The sequence below is a fragment of the Grus americana genome, chromosome 20 (genome assembly GCF_028858705.1).
Source record: "Grus americana isolate bGruAme1 chromosome 20, bGruAme1.mat, whole genome shotgun sequence".
NCBI lineage: Eukaryota > Metazoa > Chordata > Aves > Gruiformes > Gruidae > Grus > Grus americana.
Window position 1 is genome coordinate 7,129,676 of NC_072871.1, and position 24,441 is coordinate 7,154,116.

Here is a 24,441-nt window from a genome sequence, read left to right on the forward strand (position 1 = left end):
GCTAAAGACATGTTAATGAGCAAAGCAAGACTAATGGGATTTTGTGGGGGACCTGCTGCAGTTGAGCCTGTCATTAGGATTTGGACTACTGGAGCTGCACTGTGCAGGCTCACTTGCTCTTTTCTCCGTATGCTCTTGCATTGCTATTTCCCAAATAAATTTTGTGAAGAAACACCATAGCAATTGTCTGTCTGGCTCTGCTTACCTGACCCCACTGCCATTCTCTTGTTTTCATAACCTATGTTTGTGTAGAGTAGTGGCAGAATTCAGCCAAGATACGGTAGACTGAGATTAAAAAAAAAAAAAACCCAAAAAAATTGCTGCAATGTAAAACCATATTTGATTTATTTCACTATTTGGAAATTATTTGGGTGGAGGGCTTTGTTAACATTGCCTTTTGATGATTTTCAGCAGAGGAAAACAGAGAGAAACTCAGTTTTAATGGTCTGTCTCTGTCTTTAGGATAACTTGAATCTAGAAATGGCCATTGATCCTACTTGCCCTGATCTCTGTATTTTATCTTTTTTTTTAGTAACTTTTGTCTTCCTCTTTGCAGGATAATATCAAGCTCTTTTGAAAGCTATTCTGAAGGATGTCATCTTTCCACTAGTTCAGATCCCAATACCTTAGCAAACAGGGAGGAGAGCTCACCATCTAGCTATCCATTTCAGCTGATTTCTTTATATGATGAAGACATCATTGACTTGAAGTGAAGACAGTCTTAAAACCTTTCTTCCTTTCTTCACATTTTCTTACAACTCTGTGAGCTCTATGGGAATGTCACAAACACTGCTTCTAGTGGTAAAATGTGGCTGGAAGTATTGGTGATTAATCTTTATAGAACCCATGTTGTTCTGGCTAGCTCAGCCTGATTTGGTGATGCTTATATCTTTGATATAGGTATGTTTTCTCAGTTAATGAACCATTACTTTTTGTGGCATTCTAACAGTAGGTAATCAATGTGAGATTTAGGCTGAAACTGAAGTAAATAAAAAGTATTACTTGTGCCGAGCTTCTTATAATTTGAAGTTCCTGACGGACGTTCAGCTAAATTAATCGCTGTTATTACTATCATGAGTTGTTTTACAACAGTGTATGTCATGTGGGAAGAGGAATTTTATAACATAAATCACTCCTTTTGTTTTTTCAGTCTTTAAAAAAACAAACAAAACAAAACAACAACAAAAAAAAAAGACTTGCAGGCAAGGTCTTTCCAGACAGTGCAGTCTGTCCTTGTGAAATGATGCAGCTGTGGTATGTTCACTGAAGAATCAAGGATGTTCTATAAAGATCAGGTAAGATACGAAGATGCAGCTTTCTTTGCTCTGGCCTGTCTGTGCACATTTTTTAGAGAAACTTGAAAACTGTTTTGGCATTAAGAATCCTTGAGCAGAGTGAGTTTTTATAGAAGACGCAGACTTTCAAAATGTTCCCTAAGAATTTGAAGTAAAAAGCAAAACACACAAAAAAAACCCAACCCCAAAACCACAAACCCAACCTGTATTTCTCCATCTACTGGAAAACTGTAACTGTAGTGTGCGTACAGATTTTCCCATTACAGGCAGAAGAGCCAACCCCTGATTTTTTTTTTTTTTCTGACTACACAAAGATTCGTATGCAGGCGTCGGCATTAACTGTTGTCTGCTCTTGCACCGACAGTTTAAGTCACTATTCCAGATAGTCATATTTTTCTAACTGGATCCAGACTGAAATTTCACTGCAAAGAAGCTAGTTTTCTATGATGAAATACTCATCTTAGATCTTTTGTTATGTTAAGAGGCAGGATTTCAGGTTTAAAGCTTGATAATTTTTTAACCCTTTCCTCTATACCAAAAATCAATTTTAAACAGTATTATGAAAGGGTTTTGGTTTGTTGTTTGTTTGTTTGTTTGTTTTTGTTTCATGAAAGCATGATGCTTCCAGGCTTTTTATATATGAAGCTTTTAGCTTTATTAGCAAGTATTTCTTGTTCTATATGTAGAAATACTTCTGTATCCTTGACTTTATTTTGTAATACCATTCATGTGTCATGATCTCAATTTCTGTCCAAGCATGAGCATCTGGAGATGTGTGCCTTTTGCTTCAGTCTGTCTGAATGTAAAACTGTTAGGGTATCAGATTTTAAATATATTGCAGATGTTTATCTGTGCTGTTCTAGCATGATTTAACATGACTAAACCATAGTTCGATAGCAGTTGAAGCAATATATGGAGATTTTTAAAATTGTTTTGAAGAACCTGGACAAACAAATATTTAGGTATCCTGAAAGACAAACCTTAGAGATGGAGCACTAAGGAGATCAAGAAGAATGAGAGAAGCTTGACCACTGGCTATGATGGTAGTCAGGATGCATATAAATGTGGCATTTGTGTCATAACCAAGACATGGTAACAGAAAGAGGCCACGAAGCAAGAGTTACTTCACTAACCAGAACCACAGCAGTGGCTACGAAGTATTGCTGCAAAGTAAGAACGTTAGCGTGCTGTGTGAGGACCTCTGAAGGTCTGCCTGGAATTACAGCATTGATGGTGTCTGGCAAATACTAACAAACAGCTAAAGGGCTGTAAGGAGTACAGATTAAATTGGATTGCTTTGAGCTAGACAATTCCAGATCGGACTAGCTTCGTGGTACTTATCCTGGAACAGGATGTTGGTATAGTTTGAAGAGCGAAGCCCAGCAACTGCCCCCCCCCTCCACGCACCCCTTCCACCTGAATTTTATGCTATAGCTTGACTTAATGAGTCAGGTGCGAGCTGTTAGGCAGGTCACAATGGGAACTAGCATACCTAACAGACTATTGCTCATATAGGACAGGAAGGATCTGAACCCTGGAAAAAAGATTACCTGACTTCATTCCTAATGTATGCAGTAAGTGCCTTAACAAGGCTGCCACTTCTTGAGTTTTTACTTCTGTAATTAATCAGCATTGTCTTGCAGGGATGTGTGGATAATATTAGACCTTGCAAACGAAGTTGGGAGGGATCAGGCAACATTAGTTTGGTTTATATGACACCTGGAGATGGTAGCTGAGGCTTTAGGGTCATGTATATGTAGTTTACTACCTATTTACTGTACAGGAGCAGCCCAGAGTATAGGTAGAAGGCAGAGAACATGGTAATAATGTTCCAATTTTGTTTGACACAAGCCACAAGAACCAAATTCTGTGAAGGTCTTTATCAGATTTGTTGTATCAAAAGACAAACTATCACACAATTATGTGAAATTGCTGGCACAACTGGACATGTATCCACTGTACAAGGTGCGGTTTCTGTGGGCTCTGCACAGTCTCATCAGATTGCCATGAGTTACGTGACTCTTAATGGTGATGTGTTGGCATCCTCTGAACTAGCTTCTAGTCATTGTTTCTCTCAAGATACTGTCTTAGATCCATACCATTCAGACTGCTAATTAAAATCAAAACAAAAGCCAACTGGGGGTATTGATATATAAAGCTCTTGTGCGTCATTTATAAAGGGCAAGGTTTTTACACATCTATGCAACCTCTCCTACTTCAGACTAGTGTCAGGGGACAAGGCTTGTTGGAACACTTCTGGGATGGACAGCTATATTGTCGTTCACTCCAGCCTTGGAGCCACATTGTTTCCCTTCTGCTTCTCCAGCACTTGCATGCATCTACTCGTTAAAACTTAGAGAGCAGTCTTGGGCACAAATTGTAGCCATGCCCACCCTAAGCATAACCCTTCCTACTTCCACGTCTTATGTTAAAGCTGCCTTTAGCTTCCGTTCTTGGTGTTGGCTGACCATCTCATGAATGAGAGAAAAGATAATCTTTGAATTTACAGCTATGTAAGAATTGTATTGTTCTAATAGAGAGGAATACTGAAAAATCTTGCTACAGATGGATGGAAGAAATTCTTTCTGTGAAGGAAGAATTGTTACCAAGTTGAACACTTGCTATTAAGCTAAGCTCAACTGAAAGGCCTGTTCTGGACTCTTAAAACAGATAAGTTTCTACAAGAAATGTTTTCTATCCCAACATGCTGTATTTGTTGAAGGAGGTAGGGCTCTTAAACCCTTCTTGCTAATAGGATTGTCACCACTTCAGCACTGTGCCTTAGCCTGACTAAATTATAGGAATGTCATTTACTTTAGTGCAAGCATTAGACTGTACAGGCAGATAATGTAGAAGGTACTTGTGCCTCCTCACCAGCATGGGTAACGACACATGGAATCACAGAATAGCTGAGGTCGGAAGGGACCACTGCAGATCATCCAGTCCAGTACCTGCACCTACACACCTCCATGCAAGACGGCATCAGTGTCAGGTTGTTCAGTGCCATGTTGTTGCATTCTGAGTCCGTTCAGAACGGGGATGCAGCATTTTGAGCTACTGATCATCTTTGTCCCATATTTACAGTACAGCATGCATATAAACCATCACCACAGCTTTGAAGCGTGACTAGGACTCAAGAGCCACAAGGCACACGAGCTAAGCTAAGTCTTTCAAACATGCGTAATATGCAGCTCTTAAGGTTGAGGCTTTGATGAGCCCTTCCCAAAGTCTATAGTTAGGGCTTTAGGAACTGTTGCAGACTAACAATCATTTTTTGTCCAGCTCTTTCTTCTAGTGGCAATGCAGGACACATAAATCTTACAAATGTTTGAAAGTAACAAAACACTTCCTTCTAAGGAGAGTTAGAGACCCACACGCAATAGGAGAGGGCTAGGTGCTATTCATGGTAGTGAGAGATCTGGACTCTAGGCTGAATGGAGGTATGGTACCTTCACTTTCCTGGCTTGCAGGGAACAAGGAGGGTCTGTTCTGATTGCAAGCCTTTCCGCGTTTGAGGCTGGGGTGGAGTTTGGTTGGTTGGTTTTCTTGGCGTTTGGGGGACGGTTGTGGGGTGGTTGGTTTTGGGGTTTTGGTTTTTTTTTTTTTGGTGTGGTTGGGATATTTTTATTGGGGTTTTTTGGGGTTTTTGTGATGCATAACATACAGGATACAAGTGGCATCCAGAATGAATAGCAGGTTTGCTGTCTACCTTCACGTGACTATTTCTACACATATGCAAGCATTTGTAATTGACTGGTAGATTCAAATTAATTTTTTTTTTTTAGTAGGTCAGTCAACTAAGTAATTAAACAGTTCTTAATAGGGCAGAGGACAGGTAGCACCCACCTGAAGCATAATACATAACCAGTTACATATGGTGAAGGCTGCTGCTCCTGACGTTTACTTTCTGCTGTTCTATATATATTTGACCAAGCCACGGATTCAAGCTCATGCATGTTTTCCTAAAGGTATGGCTCTCTAAGTTGTGCTTGCAGATGCAGCAGCTTTCCCAGAACTGTTGGCTTAGTCTGCATTTGAGATATATAATCCTTTGGGTTTGGATTTGGTTTTTGTTAATACATAGGCATTAAGTGTGTGTGTATCTGTGTGTATGTGTGTATATATATATATATATATATATACACACACACACGCGTGCGCGTGTATATTTGTAATTTCTATCACAAGTTTTAAGGGATTTAAAGTCCTAAGCATATACAGGAATCTTATGGATGGGGGCGGAGGGGGCAGTGGGATCCCATCTGCAAGTGATAATTTTTGTTGCCTTCTGTGTATGAAAATGAGTACCATAGTATTGTCATTATTAGCAATTTGATGTCATTGTTCATATGCACAGTGTTTGCTAGTTCTCTTAAAGCAGTATTTTCTCAGATATAGGCTTAGCCTTATTTTGTGGAGGAATAAATTATACCCTGAGAACCTAATATTAACAATACAGGAAAGCTCATATGACAGTATGCAGCAAAGAGCTGTACTTGCATGCAGGTTAGAAAGTATTTTTACTCTTTACTAGTTGAGCACAGTCACTTCACCAGCCTGTATACTGCCTAGCTGCTTCACTTTGTTGCTGACCTGCAACTGACTGACTCCTGTTTGCTACTGGAAATCATGGTATTAACACATGATTTGAAGAGAAAATTTAAGAGATTATTTTCTGCATATTTATTTATAGCTCTACTAGGTATTTATCTGGTTAAATGGAAAATGTTATGTCTCTAAAGGTTTATGCAAAAAGTGTTATCAACCTGGAATGTCAGTTTTAACTAAGTCTTTGAATGTTAGCAGACTGCTTTGTAATTTAATAATTGCATATTGTTAAGACTGTTGCTACGTTTGTGATCAAAAACTCTATCTACCACTTGTCTTAAGTGCTGATGTATTACCATTGTTTTTAATGTCATGTGATAGCGTGTATGGTTTGTGTTTTAGAAGTGACATCCAAATAGAAACAGTCCTATCACAGCTGTAACTGTTTTAAGTGCCATTTATCACCTTTGTGAAGGAGTAACAGATGATTTATTCCTTCATATGTAATAAACCATACCTTTGACCTCACCTCTTTCACACATGCAGTACTAATGGCTTTTCCAAATTTGGTTCATCAGACAAAAAATGAGGGTAGTACAGGATTGCAGACAGCGCTGGATTACTGGTTCCATTTGATTTCTCTAGAAATTTTGTTTCAGAGATGTCATTCATTTAAGTGCTCTATCATACATGTAAGATTGGTGTTTGTGTTTTAAGCATTACCCATCTTTGAAAAACCAATCCAGCAACTGGTTTGTGTTTCCAGGCACCTTTCAGACTTTCAGAGACCTGCTCCAGTTGAAGCACTACAAAAGACAGTTTTTTCTCCTTTTCTGGCTAAGAGTATATTCTTGCTGTCTCCAAGACTTTGTGCTTCCTTTTGAAAAAGCAATGCTCTTTCCTGAATTCTAAAATAAATTCTCCTAAGAGCTATACCTCTTCTTGAGATTTAAATGCATTGCTAGCCCACTTGACAGCAATAGGAAAAATAATGTGAACTTAACACCCATGAAAGCCAAGCATTCATCTCCAGTTGGGACCAAGACTCGTTCTGTGGTTAGGCATGGTCCCAGAAATAGTAGCAGCAACACAAAGGTGAAGAAGTACTGCAGTCTGGAATTATCATTAGCCAGGCTACATCATTCATTTCTTCACTGTAACATGTGCCATAAAGGAAAGGTAAAGTAGAGCGAGGAGACTTCAATTATTTATTTACAAAATTAGATCTTAATTTACATCTTAGGAAAAAAGGTACTGGCCAATACCGTTAACATTCTTACTTGGCCATTATAGTCAGTCTGCAGCAGGTGAAAAGAACACAGGAAGTGAAGAAAAAGCCTATGTCTAAGACCCGCACAAGGGAGATTTACTACAGGGACTCTGTAGAAGCACATGCAGATCCCCATAGATTTTTTTTTTAAAAAAACAACAACAACAGAATTCCAATTTTACAAAATTCATTAAAATTATTTGATAGCAAGTTTAGTAACTGAGATGTCTACCATGTGATGCAGTTTCAACCATAGCACCATAACTCATGGTATGAAGATTTCATATCAGTATAAAAAACTTTCAGCTTATCATCTTCTGAAGTAGGCCTCAATTTGTTCCAAGGTCTGTCCTTTTGTTTCAGGAACATAAAAGGCTGTAAAAATTACGTTGAGGCAGCAGAAGGCAGAGAAGAGCCAGAACGTGCCATAGGATGTTAAGAAACCCTGAGGGAGGGGAAACAAAAAAACCAAACAAACCATTACGGCTCAGTAATATTACTGTAATAGTAGTATTACAACTAGAGTTCTGTATTGCCAGAGAAGACTGTGGCTCAAGGCTCTCTCAGGAGCATCTTTAATAAATTTCCCTATGAAAAGAAATTTCAGATTGTAATTTACGATGCTTACTATAAAATCATTAAATTCTTTGGTTACCAAGAAGGCCATAACCCAGTTTGTTAACACACAAGCACCACTTGATATGCCTCTAGCTTTAAGTGGGAAGATTTCAGATATCACCAGCCATGGAACAGGACCCCAGCCAAGGGCAAAACCTGCAATTGCAAACAGAGAGAATAAATGCAAGTTAAATATCTATTAAAGGGAAAAAACTGAACGATGCTCAAGTTAGTCAGGTAAGGGGGATGCAGTTTTCATGCTAGATTCTTGGATTATTCCAGTAAATCAGTACCTCTACTAGAAGGAAAGAGAATAAATTAATTTAGGGCAACGTGATACACAATAGTGCATTTTACATCAAATTCGTTGCAAGGCTATTCTTAAAAAGCAGAATTTCTTGCCACAAAGTCTCTGAAAAACTGACCTTGTTTCTAACTGCTGCTACCTTGTACCATCACAGAATTCACTGAAGCTCAGACTCTAAGAAAGACTGGGGTTTTTTTCCATTAATGACTGTAAAGCAATTTAACCTGAGCAATTACTACTTACTATTAGCACAAGGAGGTATAAATTAATTTTTCAGGGAAGTGGCTTAACTAAGCTGCTAGCTCAATCACCAGGGTTGTGAACACTCAGACCAACTTTGCATTATACACTGAAAAGGTCTGTCGAAGACATAACTCATTTCCATTCATCAATAATGTGACAAAAATGGAACAAAAGTGGTTCATGCATCAGAAAGTTTGAGTTTTGTGTAATGGCTGCTTAGATGCCTGTTCCACTTACCAGCAACAAAGAGCCCCAGGCTCACTACTGCAAGCCAGGATATGCCGCTTTCTGTTCCCAGGGATGCTGAATTTAGAGTGAACCATACGTCAGGCTTTGATGCGTTGTTTTGATGTGGAAGGACCATTTTAAAGTAAAGCCCAAACAATGCAGTACTGAGAGCCATGATTATCCCTGAAAAGTAAGCAATAACCAAGCTGACTGGTTGCCACTTGGGTGTTCTTCTGAGAGTCAGAACATAGTTAGTCTGCCAAATATAAGATGTGCTGGCCCTCACAGAAGCGTTTCTTAAATTACACTGTTCTTGGAAATAAACACTGGCCTTGACAGGAGTGAAAGATGCTAGAAAAGCATTCGAAACACTAGCCAAACAATATAGTCTTGACAGCAGTCATTACTATTGAGTGTGCAGCACAACAACACTATCAAACAGGACTAATTTTCTTCACAGATTCACAGATTGGTAGGGGTTGGAAGGGACCTCTAGAGATCATCTAATCCACCCCCCCGTGCTAGAGCAGGATCACCTACAGCATGTTGCACAGGATGGCGTCCAAGCAGGTTTTGAATATCTCCAGAGAAGGAGATGACAACCTCTCTGGGCAACCTGTTCCAGTGCTCGGTCACCCTCAAAGTTAGGAAGTTTTTCCTCATACTCAGATGGAACTTCCTGTGTTCCAGTTTGTGCCCTTTGCCCCTTGTCCTGTCACTGGGCACCATTGACAAGAGTCTGGCCCCTTCCTCTAGACATCCACCCTTTAGATACTTATGAGCATTAATAAGATCCCCTCTCAGTCCTCTCTTCTCCAGGCTAAACAGACCCAGCTCTCTCAGCCTTTCCTCATAAGAGAGATGCGTCAGTCCCCTCATCATTTTTGTAGCCCTCCACTGGACTCTCTCCAGTAGTTCCCTGTCTTTCTTGAACTGGGGAGCCCAGAACTGGATGCAGTATTCCAGATGTGGCCTCACCAGGGCAGAGTAGAGGGGGAGGATAACCTCCCTCGACCTGCTGGCCACGCTGTTCTTAATACACCCCAGGATACCATTGGCCTTCTTGGCCACAAGGGCACATAGCTGGCTCATGGAGAGCTGCTTGGCTGCCAGGACTCCCAGGTCCTGCTCCACATTACAAGTACACGTGCTGGGAAGCAGCAAAGTTAAAATTTTTAACTAGTCTCATATAACTAAAGGCCTCAATGTGCCAATGAAACTACCAGCAGCCATGGAAAAACTAGTTTGCAATAGCCATTTGTTGACAACTTGGGTATAAGAATGTATCATGACACTGAATCCTATTAAGCAGAAAAATTATCACAGTAGTAAGAACTGCCTCGGTGACATAGCTATTTCAAAATAAAAACTGGCCTGGTAAGAAGACAAAAAGATAACCATATGTAGTTTCAAGGGGTTCCACCTACAATATATGGTTTCAACTCAGGAGTTTGAGTTTATACCAAATTATAAATATAAAGCAAACCATTTATAAACACATAAATTGCAATACTTAATTCCCCCAACAGTTAAGACACTTTTTAGTACTATATATAGTAATTTTTCTTACTGAACAAAATTCAGTAACATGTTTTACCAGATATGTAAAGCAGCACTTTTCGTCCAGTTTTATCTATGATAAGTGCAGCCACAGCAGTGAAACATACTTGTATGGAACCCACAACAACAGAAGCCATTCTGCTGTCCTGAAATAAAGTAAGACGTAGGGAGAATTTGCTCTTTCAGGCTGATAAGAGGATCACTTATCAAGCATTACAAATGCATTTATTTCTTAAATCTGAAAGATGACAAGCTATACCACGGAAATTGCGGGGGGGGGGAAGACATCACCAATTAATACAACATACTGGTCTCTTAATAAACTTTAACATGAGCTACAACTTCTCCCTAGAGTTTTACTTTCTCTGAAACATTGCATTTACAACTTTAAATTTATATAGGAGGATGACTATAACAGGAATTTCTATCAGTATCAAAGTTTCAGACCAGCAAAATACAACATACTTCCCCTTCTAAAACCCCGAAACATTCAGGTATGCCAGAGTAACACAGTCAAGAGGGTAACTAGAAGCCCACTAAAACCCAAACTCTTATTTATGACACAGGCAGGATCATTATCAAGTCAGTTTGTTATGTGTTTTAGGCTTACTATAGCACTGACTAAGCTGAAACTATTATAGACATTTCTCAGTTTAGAAACACACTCAGATTACCTTGAAGTTTGCATCTTCAAAGATAGTTTCTGCATAAAACATAACTGCATTAATGCCTGTTACTTGCTGGAAGAACATTAGAGTCACACCAATAAGAAGTGGCCTGTAGATTGAGGGGTTCTTAAATTCATAGAGATTCAGTCCCTGTTAAAAAGATTAAGTAATGATTTGGTGAAGAAGTTCATCTTTTAAATCAAAAAACAAAACCAGCAGCAACAAAATACCTACTCAGAACATTTCAATCTGTTCAAACTCCCTAAGTTTTCCACCCCCACCTTTAGCAAAACTTAAGTGCCTTAGCAGTAAAAAATTGAAGTATCTGAGAACTCCAGAAAAGCATTTTTCCTCTTTCCTCAGATGCTAGAGACAGAAATTTACAGTATTTTGTAGAGAAAGTTAACATGAATGAATCCATGGTTTGCAGAAACAGAACTTCAATTTGAACTTCAACCGAACCTGCCTATTTAAGCACACAAGAGGCTAAACGATGCTTTTAGACACACAAAAGAAAATGCATTCATACAACACAAACAATAGGAAATTAGTGTTAGAGGTGTTGAACAATCTACAAAATTGCTAAATAAAGCAAAAAAACTAGGTAGCTGTCATATAATTAACAAGATCACAAGCCCAACTGCTACTTGTGTATATTGATGGCAGCCAATGGTGCTAGCAGTTGCAGCTGAAAGGCAGAGGAAAATTCAAAGAATCTCATTTGTTTCTTGAGTGTCATTTGTATGAGGGAACAGGCTTGGACCACTGTTTGCAGAAAAGGCTATTAACTAGGCTTCAGTAAAACCCTTTTAATTACACTATATGCTTTCAGATGTTATCTCCATACAAAAAGATTTTTTAAGTGCAAATCAGATTCTCATCACCTCCTCCTGAACGCTAGCTTCAATCTGCCTACATTCCCATTCATGGTCCGCATGTGGTCCCCGCAGAAAGCGCAAAGCAGCTATGGCTTCTGAACGTTTGTTCTGATTCAGCAGAAATCTTGGTGTTTCAGGCATGAAGGACATGAACAATAGCATTGCGCAGCATGGAAAAGAACATAACACTGCCAGCCAGCGCCATTTTAGTATTATTCCTGGGTAACAAAAAGGAAAGACGATTATGAACATCAATTAGTTGTACAAATAAATTAACATTTACTTTCAATTCTTCACTGTAGTTCTTTGATTACATATACTAATTGGTTTTTGTAACCTACAGCCCTAACCCAATACCTGCAACATAGGCTCCCAATATGCCAGTCACCACCATCAACTGAACACAAGAGCCAAGCATACCACGGACTTTAGGATGAGATACTTCGGATATATACACCTAAAACATAGGGAGAAAACATCTAATAATTACTTCTATCCAATTTTGGATCGAAGACTTGATAAGTAATTAATTTCTGAAAAAACGCAGATGTATTTCCTAGCAACTCCCCTCCTTAAAAAAACCCCTCAATAAAATGGAGTGAGTAGAAAAGTACCATCTCAGAAATGTATACTGGCATTATGAAAAACCCTGGAAAAAAGGGAAGACCTAAGCCAGAAGAATGCTGATGCAGTATCAGTATCCCAAAGATGAATAAACTTGCATTAGTAAGAGCTTCTTTTGTTAGCCATATTCAACAAGAAATCCATCATCACAAAGCAGTCTAGAGCTTCTAACAGTCTTTGCATAAACACGTAGTTCAAGCCATATATAAAACTGTTTGCAACGGAAGTTTTAAATTTTTAATTCAATGTAAAGAGTGCAAATTATTTCATTCTCCATGAAGTTCAAAATTCACAGCTCATCGTAACACAGACTACATGATCAGAACCACACCTCATCCAATATTTGGATCAACTTGAACTTTTCAGCTATTCTTTAATGTATTGACCCCAAGTCAACAGCTACAGTTTAGCTGTATACATAAAAAAATAAATCCCTCATATTTATACATATAATTCTTTCTAAGTCACAGTTCTTACTTCTTCTGGAAGGAAAATAAGTAATCCTTATTTCAAGAATACATTAGAGCTACAAAAACTTGGTATTACATATGACACTCTCCTCCCTCATCACTGCAGTCACATAGATCTTTTACTATTGGCTGTAGGTTAAGGCCCTATGTATGGGAACTTAGAGCTCAGCTCTATGAAATAAAGAGAAAGCAGTTGTTTGTAAAGCAGACAGACAGAATTCCTCCAAACACATTAACACAACAGACTAAAGTAACAACAGAGAAAGTTGCACAAAATAATTTAGAGCCTACCACCCTGAATCTTCTTTGTATCTTATTTTTATAACCATCTAGATTGATAAAGAACAAGCATTTATTCTATACTTCATTATGAGTACTTCTTATCCTTTGATTTTTAGTTTGCCTCTTACTTCAAAAGCTAGAAATGCCGGAACCACCAGAAAAGAAACAAGCTTGAATTCTAGATGATTTATTTCACACTACTACCTATTCAGCTAGATCCAAAAGGTCAGATAATACCAGAGAAGGCAGACAACAACAGAATGAATTAGCTCCATTCCCCTACTGCACATATATTCCTGAATGCATGGGAAAAGTTAATATTCAGGAGAAATGGAATCGCAAGGCCTATTTGACCTTACTGCAGGATGAGTGAGCAGCCATAGTTTATTTGCAAAACCAAGAAGTTTGGTGAAATACAAGACTATTAGAAGCAGTTGGTAATAGGGAAAAAAACAAGCAAACCAAACCAAACTCCCCCTAATGTTATACATGAGGAATTTGAAGAGATAAATATTACTGGACTATAGTAGAATATAAACAGAAACAGTCAAATAAAAGACTAATAATCTGAAAGATTGCATCACTGTATCAGGAATGCATAGTACAGAAGTGCCACTAGAAGAAACAAAATTTGTTTTATTTATATTTTCTTCATGATTAAAAAACATGCAAAATATGATTCTATAAAAATCAGTTTCTTCTAAATCCACAAAGTGCCTTGGCCACAGTTATTCAGTTACTTCACCCAAGCCACCTATAATACTGCTATGAAAAAAGAAACAAAAACCCCACAACAAACAAAAAAGCAACTGCACATACACATACTCCCAGAAAAATGTCTTACTTACTGGAACAACGAGTGAAGTAATTCCACTGGCTAAGCCTGTCATAATTCGTCCAAGGTAAAGCATCCAAACATTCTGGGCAGATATAATAACTACATATCCAAAAACATATGGTATTGAGCACAGCATTAGACTCAGCTTTCTCCCAACTTTATCCACAAGATAGCCTCCTAGTATTCCTCCGGCAGCAGCTCCTAATGTTACTACTGACTTAAAAAAACAAGTAAAAAAATGTTATTATACATATATATAAATATATATATATAAAAAAATAAATAACAGACAGCAATTTCTTTTGAAATCATAAAAAGTAAATAGAGCTTCTAAAAAAATGTGCAAGAGTACACAGGTGTTTTGAAAATCAAAATAAGCATTAACTTCTTAATCAAAACATAGTCAAGAAGCACAACTTACCACAATTGAACAGCAAGTACTTTTCATATTACATACAAAGCTCTTTCAATGAAGAAAAAGAAAAAAAGAGAAAAGCAGCAGTAACTGTTTCTCAATCCGTCTACCAAGCTGTCCATTCACAAACAGGTCTTTCAAACTCTTTGAAAGCCCTGGAAACTTTATTATCTTGACTAACCTGAAGTCCTGCCTGTATCCAAAATGTAAATATTCCCCATGTTGATGGATCGCACTAATTTATTAAAAAGTGTATTTTCTGTGGTCTCTTAACAGGTTCAGTTGTGAAACATGAGCATGGTTAGAAGACATTTCAGCACCAAAAATAGGTTCAAATAATAGGGGCATTTATCAATATATGCTGAGAGTTATCAGAGCATAACAGCACTGTTACTTGGGAAAAATTTGAATCAAACACTGAGTTTAGAAAAAAGCTGGATTTCATTATTAAGATCTGCATTTACCCTCATTCTTAAGAGGAGTAAGACCCCATCGTATAAGCAGCATCTTCTCGAGCTATGCTTTCAAGTGAAATCACATAATGGTAACGCATCATACAGAGACCTACCCCAAACCACGAGGCTTGACTGCTGTCCAGTCTTAACTTCGGATCGTTGATTTGCCTCAGCTCTGGGATAACGGGTGAGCTATAGCCTAGCACGAAGCCAAAGCTAAGCGGTCCCAGGACAGCAGCGAACGTGGCCAGGTACAGCTTCTTGTTCTGCACTCTGAGGCAGAAGAGGCCGACAAGGATCACACCGCCCCCACCTCCCGCTTCCGGCCCCAGCTCGGGCCCCTTACTGGGGCCGTAATGCTCGGGCGGGCCTGGCAGAGGGCTCGACCCAGAGCTCTCCTGGGCTTGCCCCCACTATCGGCCGCGGCCGAGCTCCAGGGCGGTCAGCTCTGTCCCTGAGCCCACCGGAGCGACGGGTCGCGGCGCCCGCGCTCACCTTGGGTAAGAGTCCGAAGCGGGGTAACCCAGCAGGCAGCGAGACTCCTCTGCAGCCATGCCCCGCCTGCGGGGAGCGCGTCAGCGCGCTCAGGCCTGGCCCACAGCCGCTCCTCCAGGGGCAGCCGCTAGAACCGCGCGCCCGGCCGCGGCCTGCGTCCAGGCAGGGCAGGGCCTCGGCCACGGTTGCTGCCGCGGCGCCCTGAGGCTCCAGTCCAGACGGAAACGGCTAGAGTGTGACAGCGGGGAGTGATGACGTCTAGGGGGTGCGCCGGAAGTTGCCTCCCTACGGAGAGTAGCGGGTTCTGGGGGCGCGCCTTCCCTCCGGGTGCCGGCCGGTTCGCCCGGCGCGGGAGGGGAGGGGAGGGGAGGGGCGGGGCGAGCTTCGCGCCGCGGCCCCTGCGCCGGGCGTGGCTGAGGCGCCCGGTCCCGTCTGAGGGCGATCTCCTGCCGCGGATGCCCGCAGGTCGCGGTGCGGGCCGCGGAAGCGCTGGGAGCCTGTCCTGCTGTGGGAGCGATGGCCGCAGGGGAGCCCCGGCCCGTGCTGGGCTCTGGGGGGCCGCGCGAGCCGTGGCGGCTGCCCGCCGAAGGACGCTCCACGCCTGGCCGCTACCTGAGGTGAGCGCCACGGGACTCGGGCGAGGGGCGCCGGCAGCTGTGGGCGGCAGCGGCGCTGAAAGTCTCCGGTGCTCGCCGTGCTTTTTGCGTGCGGAGGTCTGTGGGAGTGGGCGGGGGGAAGTGGGTAACGCCGAGGAAAGAGCCCGGTGCCCGTCGCTCTGAGGAGCGGTTTCGGGGCCTCACAGCAGCCCTCGAGTTCCGTATTTTCTTCGTGTGTTGAAAAGAACAAACGCCTTAGAGCTCACCTATTTTTCATTCGTAGGGAGCCTGTTAGACATTTTTGTTTGTTTTAAAGAGAACACATGCCTGTTAGAACAGCAAATATATTCTCTGCCCTCCTTCTGAGGGAAGCTGGTAAGTGCCTTCAGCAGTAAAAGTTACTGTGTGAACTTGTGACCAGATAGGAGCAGCTGTTTCAGTGCGTTTGACACCCAATACCTTCTTCTGGTTTTATCAACAATTACAAGCCCTGTGCAGAGCCTTTCATACTAAAGACTGTACTTTTCTGTACAACTGTGCCATGTTAGGAGGTGTACTCTAAGATCCTATTCTATGAAGGTAAAGTGTGTGTATAGAAATAAACATGTTGACTTCCGCTCAGATTCCTCACTTCTTTGGGTTTGGGAGCTTCTATGAATTAAACTCAGCCAGTTGTCTAATGAATGGAATTAGATCTTTCAGAGAAAATAAATAATTATGGCTTTTAAACTGTTTATCTTGTTAATCACTTGTCCAAGCTTATTGTAGGAACTTGAGATGCCACAGGATAGTATAAATGCATACAGATTGTGTAGTTCAGGTGGTAGTATTTCAGACCTTCAATTTCACAGTTAATTCTTTTCATTGGAAATAAGCTGAGAAAATAGGAAAAAAATCCAGAACTATTTTTTTTTAAAAAAAGTGTTTAGGTCAAAGCAGTGCAAACATGTCAAAACTGATACTAGACAATTATACTCAACAGTCTTTACATGAGCCAAATGGAAAGATGGCTGCCATATCCTTCAAAACAGTTTTTCAGACCTCTCTTTTTCTTTAAAAAAACCTAGATACCTGCTTTGTGTTTAAAATAGTTCAGGACAAAGGTATGAATAAGCTCTGTCAGTAACTAGCTTATCACTCTGTTTATATGCTTTATTTTCTTCCCTTTATCAGTATAATCCATGAGTAAACTGTAAGACAGCGTTTATTTACTATAATAGGTTTAAAACTTAAACTAACCCTTACCGTATTGAATGCAGAATTTGAAAGTGTTAACCTAGAACAAGAAAGATGTTAATATTCATAATGAATGCTAACATTCACTAGCTCCATACAATTCACTTGCAAGTGTGATGTGGGACAAGTGATAGTTCAAAGTGCATGCAAATGCTTAGTCCTAACCTAATGAGTATTTTAAAATGCATTTGGTCACTTCAGTCTATGTGTTAACATGCCATTTGGAATACCGATGTACCAATAATAAAGATGTGATGCTTACCTTGTTTTTCTGAACAGAACTAATACAGTATTTTGATGTATCACAGGTAAATTTTTCCATAACCTTATGGAGAAAAAGGACTTTGAAGCATGGCTTGATAACATTTCTATTACATTTCTTTCTCTGACGGACTTGCAGAAAAATGAAACTCTGGATCACCTGATTAGCTTGAGTGGAGCAGTCCAGCTCAGGCACCTCTCCAATAATCTAGAGATTCTCCTCAAGAGGGACTTCCTCAAACTTCTTCCATTGGAACTTAGTTTTTATCTGTTAAAATGGCTTGATCCTCAGACCTTACTCACATGTTGCCTCGTCTCTAAGCAGTGGAATAAGGTTATAAGTGCCTGTACAGAGGTGTGGCAGACTGCATGTAAGAATTTGGGTTGGCAAATAGATGACTCTGTTCAGGATCCTCTGCATTGGAAGAAGGTTTACCTAAAGGCTATTTTAAGGATGAAGCAACTGAAGGACCATGAAGCCTTTGAGACATCCTCTTTAATTGGACACAGTGCCAGAGTATATGCACTTTACTATAAAGATGGACTTCTGTGTACAGGTAGGAAGGACAGAAAACTTGGAGTCTTACAATTCTTTGTTTTCTCTGCACCCCCAACCCCATGATTAATGACAATTTGCTTTTCCTTTACCAGACATACTATTTTCATAGTGCAAACACAGTTTAAGGTGATTCAAAATTACTTTTTTTTTTCCATTTCTGAAACACCTGGCACACTAATAAACTCATTAGTCACTTTAATAGGAAAACAAGGAGATCAATTTCTTTGTTGGTTAAAAAAACAGTAACAGCAGGTATCGTGCTTCAGATTAGTAAGCCCATTTGAGAAGTAGAGATATCCTCTTAGAGGATATCTTCCAGTTAAAGGGACCTTGTTTGGGCTATGTGATCACTGCAGTCTCCCAAGGTGTCCTGGGCAACTGGCTGTAGGTGATCCTGCTTGAGTAGGGGGATTGGAAGAGTTGACCTCCAGAGGTCCCTTCCAACCATAACCATTCTGTGATTCCATGAAAATACTATATTTAAGATAAACATGGAAGACTAGTATGGGATTGGAAATATTATTTACTCTTTGCTTCCAGTTACCCTGTTCTTTTATATTCTAGGATCAGATGACTTGTCTGCAAAACTGTGGGATGTAAGCACAGGTCAGTGCATATACGGTATCCAGACACACACTTGTGCTGCAGTGAAGTTTGATGAACAAAAGCTTGTAACGGGATCTTTTGATAACACAGTAGCCTGTTGGGAATGGAGTTCTGGGGCAAAGACACAGCATTTTAGAGGACATACTGGTGCAGGTATGTTGAACTTTTCAATTTGTAATTTCACCAGTCAAGTAACATACACCATCATCAAACAAATTATAATTTAAGTTAGCTCTTTGCATGGTAGCGTGGTTGGTTTTTTTAGGCTATGTCTCAAGTCACCTTTTGGAGTGGGAGGGGAAGTAGCCAGAACAGCTCTAGATCTTTCTGCCCTTGAATAGTGCCAAAGCTTAGCCACGTAGTGTTTTGCAGTTGCATGGAAATAATGCTGAATGCCATGGTTATTCAGTACTTTCAAGTCTACCAGAAAGATGCAAGCCCTAGGTAGCAGGGAGCACGTGGCAATAGCAGTTCTTTATATCCCCAGACTGGACATGAGCTTACAGCAGAGAGCACAATAGGACCTAGGAATCTGTATTTGCATTTCCCTCATAATTAAATTCTCTGTCCTCTACTGTAAAATATCCTCAACTCAGCTGTAGGTCTGTTCCCCTATGAGTAACGAGATGTATCAAATGTACTAATCCTGCTGGAATTGACTTACTAGAAGTCTTAAAATAGGAACCAGCTTAAGTTATGCTTTGCCACGATTCAACCATAAAGGAACCACTGATGTACAAGTTCTTAATCTGGACAAAAATCTGTGATTTTGCAATGTAAGCTTAGGAATCCAGAGCAACAATTCTCATCTACAGTGCAAGAACAACAGTTAAAGCTGTAGTAGCATATGAATTTAGAGGCTATATCACCTAGTTAGTGTCTCACAGAAAAATGCATGCATAGAGACTGGTATTCCTTACTTAGTACCCTCTTTGCTTGTAGTTTTTAGCGTGGATTACAACGATGAACTTGATATTCTGGTCAGTGGCTCTGCAGACTTCACTGTGAAAGTATGGGCCTTATCAACAGGAACGTGCCTGAATACCCTTACTGGACACACAGAATGGGTCACTAAGGTGGGAATATTGATTTTTAATTAATCTTGCAAAACACTTACTTGCAGTAAGTTTGTAACGTGTTCTGAATTTCTGTTTCCTAATCCTAACCCTGCACCTAGGTGTAGAATCTGAAGAACATCAGGAAATACCGCAAAATGACATTTCAGCAGAAAAAATACTTAAAGAAGTTATAACTAAACCTTTCAGACCATTGAAGATACTTCTATTCCAAAGCAGCTGGAATAATATTAGGATTCAGTGTTTGATTCAAAGACTGAATAAAAACAATGGTTCTGAAAGAAAGCTACTTTAAAAATAATGTAGAAAAACTAATGATCTTGATAACCAAAATCTGGGCATGAAAAGCATTCTGAAGTCAAGAAACAGTATTTTTCTTCCAAGTATTTCAGAACTTTGAAGGTGGGGGGGTGATTCTAGGGGTGAAGTACATATGTTTGTTTGTTAATACAGTAAGTTGTCACTAGTAAGAACAAGAAAAGTGTAAGCTGTAGTTTCCCTTCAGTTGTTAAAAGTATTTATATTGCCTTTATACAAGAGTACAGTATGCAGGTTGTCAATGAAGTGAAAAATGCTAATGAAAGTTTGGTTATTTAACAGCATCAACATAAATCATTACATCCTTCAATTACAGGTAGTTTTGCAGAAGTGCAAAGTCAAATCTCTTATGCATAGTCCTGGGGATTATATTCTTCTAAGTGCAGATAAGTATGAAATCAAGGTACGTACCATGTAGCGTACATGTATCATTTTGGTACCCAGGGAAATAAAATGCTTGAGTGCTTTGCTGAAGCTTACAAATAATATAAGACTTTATTTTCTCCTGTTTTCCCTGCTTGTAAAGTTGTGTACAAGACATGCAACTCTTTGGAATCTGACTTTTCAATGCTTTCCTTCATGTTTAGATTTAAATGATAGCTCTACATGAATGGTAATGCAAAAAATAAGTGCTTTCAGTGCATGCCTAATGTGCTAACTTGACAGTGAAGCACTTAACTGCAAGTACTGTTACTGTTGGGGACTTTGGGATTGAAGAGTGCTGTAATTAGCTTGTGGCTATGAAAATGCTTCATAACTGAAAGATTGTTACATTTCTGTCCAGTTGGATGGTTTGGGGGTTTTTTTGCTGGTCTTTAAAGTACCCATTTTCACTGGATTGTTTAGGCTAGAAACAACACATACTGCAACAATACTGTACGACAAGTTACTTACAGAATTGATGTTCCTACCTAAAGGAGATAAATATTTCTGAAAAAACATGCACACATTTACCCGATGCTTAGAGACTGTGAGGCTTGCTCTGTTTGTGTAACAGTTTATAATGTGAATGTTTTATGGTCTTAAACTGTGTTTTGATTGTAGATTTGGCCTATTGGAAGGGAAATAAACTGCAAGTGCTTAAAAACACTGTCTGTTTCTGAAGATCGCAGCATCTCCCTACAGCCCAGACTGCACTTTGATGGCAAATACATAGTGTGCAGTTCAGCACTAGGATTATACCAGTGGGATTTTGCCAGCTATGATATTCTCAGGTAAATCTTTCAGTTTAAGACTTGGTCTTCTTTAAATAACTAAGAAGTAGAACATAGTAGTTTTAATAACTTACTTTAGATGTAGGTCTAAAGAATCTTGATAAAAATTCTGTAAACATCGTACTTTACACGTGTTGCCAGGTTTAATTCTAGTTCTGTTAATACAAATCATTTGATTGCTGCTTTGGTTTCTGGCCACAGATTAGTCCTCTTTCATGTTTTCACTCCATAAGCTGAAGAGTTTCAATATAGACCTAAATCAGACTGCAGTTGTGAATGTGAAACTGTAGTGACTAGAAGTTAATGTTGCCATGGAGACTGCTCTACAGAGAACCAGGAGGCCATTTCTGGAACTCCTTTGATGGGACAAGAAATTAAAAAGACCGTTTTTCCTTATAGCACTACTGATCTGTCATTCTCGATAAAGCTGTGGAATGATAGTGAAATGTATCAGACTGCAGTAAGGGATCAAATAGGATGGCATTCCGTTTCCATAAAAAGAACAAGGCTGTATCTGTTAGAAATGGTGGCACCGATGATTGCAACTTATTAAAGAAAAAATTGCCTTTTAGAACTGCTAGCAGACTCTTAATTGAAACGGCCTGAATATTTGTAATCTACTATAGGAGGATCATCTCCAAAAGAAGTGCTTCTTATCAGTAAGAATAACTGAGTATTTTCACCTCTTAGTTTACCCTCCCATCTTTCAAAAGAAAAAGATGTTCTCTTACTGCTGAGAACAGATTTTCATTTCCACTCACTTGTACCTCAGTTCTGTACTTTATGTAATGCTATGATCAAATGCTCAGTCAGTTGTGGAAAACTTACTCTCCTCAATTTCTGTTTCAAGTTTTATTTATTAAGGCAAAATATCCTAAAGGTGTAGGGGAACTAACAAATATTTTTATTTCTCCCTAAGATGAAAATGCTTAACTTATGCTAAGTGTCAGTACAACAGCATTCTGTTAAGGACCAATCTTGAATGATTTATCTTATCTTCTTATCACAAGAAGGCATTTCTGTGTTTTATTTCCAGCTTTTAAAAGAGCAGCCCAAAGAATAATAAGAGGTTTTACCTCTTAATTTAAAGATATTGAGGCATGAAATCCCCATGGAAATTTACTGTAAAACACAAGTACATTTGCTCTTTTGGGTGTATCTGGAAAAGAAGACTGTTTTTCCTTGTGCTGTGCAGAATCCCTTTCTAAACCCTGACCTTTGCTTATGTTCAGAAGAGTCTGTCCTGAATGCACAAAGCCAGAACTGAAACCACAGGCCTGACTGCAGCTAAGTGTTCAGCTGCTTAATTTGAAAAACTTGTATCCAATTATTTCTAAATCCTTTCCAAATGATGAGTTTAGACACTTATTTTTCTATATACACGTAAGGATTTGTTTTAGTAATGCAGGTTCATGACTACATCATGACAGAGTTTCTAACAATGTTGTTTTGTCTTCTAGGGTTATCAAACCTCCTGACTTCTCAAATGTGTCCTTGCTGGGCTTCGGAGAGATATTTGCTCTACTGTTTGATAACAGATACCTGTATATAATGGACTTGAGGACAGAAAAACTGATAAGCCGCTGGCCTCTACCAGAGTATAGAAAGTCAAAGAGAGGTTCAAGCTTTTTGGCTGGTGAAATGTCTTGGTTAAACGGACTAAATGGCCAAAATGATATGGGCTTGGTTTTTGCCACCAGTATGCCAGACCATAGTATCCATTTGGTGTTATGGAAAGAACATGGCTGAAAAGCTCACATATGCAGAATCTTCAGGAATATATGGACTATCAGCAGTGTGTCCATAAAATGAGACTTTGCATGAACCAAAGTTGCACACCTAATGGTATCATCATGCAATGCACAATCATTTACTTTTATTTGGGCATTTGGGAATGGGTTGTTTTGGACATAATGCAATACAGCATGCTAACAGTATTCACGACAAAACTTTGTCTGTACTCATGTTTAAAGCATACCTATTTGGGCTCTGAAGCATAGCTTGTAACGTTTAAGCCATTCAAATCCACCATCAAGACTGAAATGAAGCAGTGCTTGACTTGACTTCTGACCTATTTTTTGTTGTTGAAACAGAAGGTGAAGCTACTATTTTAGAACCATAGGCTTTTGTACATGTAACAGCAAATACTGGTTACAGTGCATGGCTGCTTAACTCAAACGACAAGATGGCAAACCCCTTCTCCAGTATCATTCTCTTCAAAATGTTTTTTCCTTATGACAGCTTTAAATACTTAGCCTTTGAAATAGAAGAATCAAATGAGTCCTTTAACCAGGATCAGATGCTAACAATAATAATTTCTTTTAAGTTTGGGAACATGTCAATATGAACTCTCAGTGAGAACGAACCAACTTTTCATCTGATAGAGCTTGCCATCACAATTAACCTTAGAAAACCTCTGACAGTATTCATCATATTTGCTGATGGCAACTCAGAATGGCTTTATCAGTATTTTATAGTCCGTATTTCCTATAGTTTGTGTGAGAATGTAGCTTAGTTCACAGGTAGGTAGAAATACAATGAATGGGAGGATGATGTTCAATCTCTAGAGCAGGAGTCACTCTCTTACATTAAATGATGTCTAGCAGCCATTCACTTTTTCCAAAAGTTGCAGTTAATATAATGCACTTAAAGTAGTTGCTACATATAGCTTTGGAAAGCAGGGGCAAATAACAGTGAGAATGCCACATCTCGGGGGGGGGGGGATAAATATCAAAAGTCTGAAGAAAAGCATAGGAATAGAAAAAGGTCTTTTGCTTTGATCATCATAGGAGACCTGATGTACACAAGTTGACTACTGAGTAGCAAATACATATCCACATACTTTTGTGGTATTTGACATGTACTTAAAAGCTGTATCTATGACATCACATGCTTTAGAAACGCTTTAGGTTGCTTTCCCCTCCTCCCTTACAATAAAATCTCCCCTTACTGTCTTTTTTTTTTTTCAAACACAACTTGAGAACATGAGTTTTCATGAAGATTGGCTCATGTCCTTGAAGAGATAAAACTGCCTAACCTTACTATTGTTAGTATGATTTTCTTCCCACTACCCAAGGACACCTAATTTCATACTTAGTCCTGAACAAAGGTCAAGGTTCCCAAATGTGTGCAGTATGAATTACACTAATGGAAACAGAGTTTTCATATGCAAGAATTGGTATTTGAGTGATGTGATAGGAATTGCATGAAGTCACAGTGGAGGAGCGTCTCTTGACGCTAAATGCAAGGCTACAGTCTTAAGTACTTGGTTTTCCACCTTTATTCACACAAACTTTCTTTGAAAATGTTTTTAGTCAAGGATTTTATCAATTGGAAGCCAAATTCACAGCTCTCGATTCAAACCACACTGACTAGGGCACA

The 24,441-nt window shown here is 39.5% G+C and overlaps 3 protein-coding genes across 11 annotated transcripts in view; 2 read left to right on the forward strand and 1 right to left on the reverse strand.

Moving 5' to 3' along the window:
• Positions 1–7,057, forward strand: part of GARNL3 (GTPase activating Rap/RanGAP domain like 3) — a 57,290-nt gene extending 50,233 nt beyond the window's left edge. For 5 of the 8 annotated variants that reach the window (XM_054849160.1, XM_054849161.1, XM_054849164.1 and 2 more), the window contains exon 29: positions 557–7,057. In XM_054849160.1, the coding sequence (XP_054705135.1) occupies positions 557–713 (157 nt within the window). In that variant the 3' untranslated portion in view covers positions 714–7,057. The remainder of the gene's footprint in view (positions 1–556) is intronic. The other 3 variants (XR_008580059.1, XR_008580057.1, XM_054849165.1) reach the window with 3 other exon arrangements.
• SLC2A8 (solute carrier family 2 member 8) lies at positions 7,038–15,411 on the reverse strand. Its single transcript, XM_054849168.1, has 10 exons — positions 15,195–15,411; positions 14,813–14,972; positions 13,840–14,046; positions 11,973–12,072; positions 11,622–11,833; positions 10,744–10,887; positions 10,107–10,215; positions 8,519–8,692; positions 7,742–7,887; positions 7,038–7,558 (listed from the first exon to the last, which is right to left on the reverse strand). The coding sequence occupies exons 1-10, from the start codon at positions 15,251–15,253 to the stop codon at positions 7,424–7,426; spliced, it is 1,446 nt and encodes a 481-aa protein (XP_054705143.1). The 5' UTR covers positions 15,254–15,411; the 3' UTR covers positions 7,038–7,423.
• A 69-nt stretch (positions 15,412–15,480) lies between these two features.
• On the forward strand, positions 15,481–24,025 carry FBXW2 (F-box and WD repeat domain containing 2). Of its 2 annotated transcripts, none has more exons than XM_054849167.1 (7): positions 15,481–15,811; positions 17,335–17,844; positions 18,411–18,605; positions 19,395–19,528; positions 20,163–20,249; positions 20,891–21,060; positions 22,521–24,025. In XM_054849167.1, the coding sequence occupies exons 2-7, from the start codon at positions 17,355–17,357 to the stop codon at positions 22,807–22,809; spliced, it is 1,365 nt and encodes a 454-aa protein (XP_054705142.1). In that variant the 5' UTR covers positions 15,481–15,811; positions 17,335–17,354; the 3' UTR covers positions 22,810–24,025. The 2 variants fall into 2 exon arrangements, with proteins under 2 accessions (XP_054705142.1, XP_054705141.1); XM_054849166.1 differs by having other exon boundaries at positions 15,483–15,811; positions 17,427–17,844.
• The last annotated feature ends 416 nt before the right edge of the window (positions 24,026–24,441 follow it).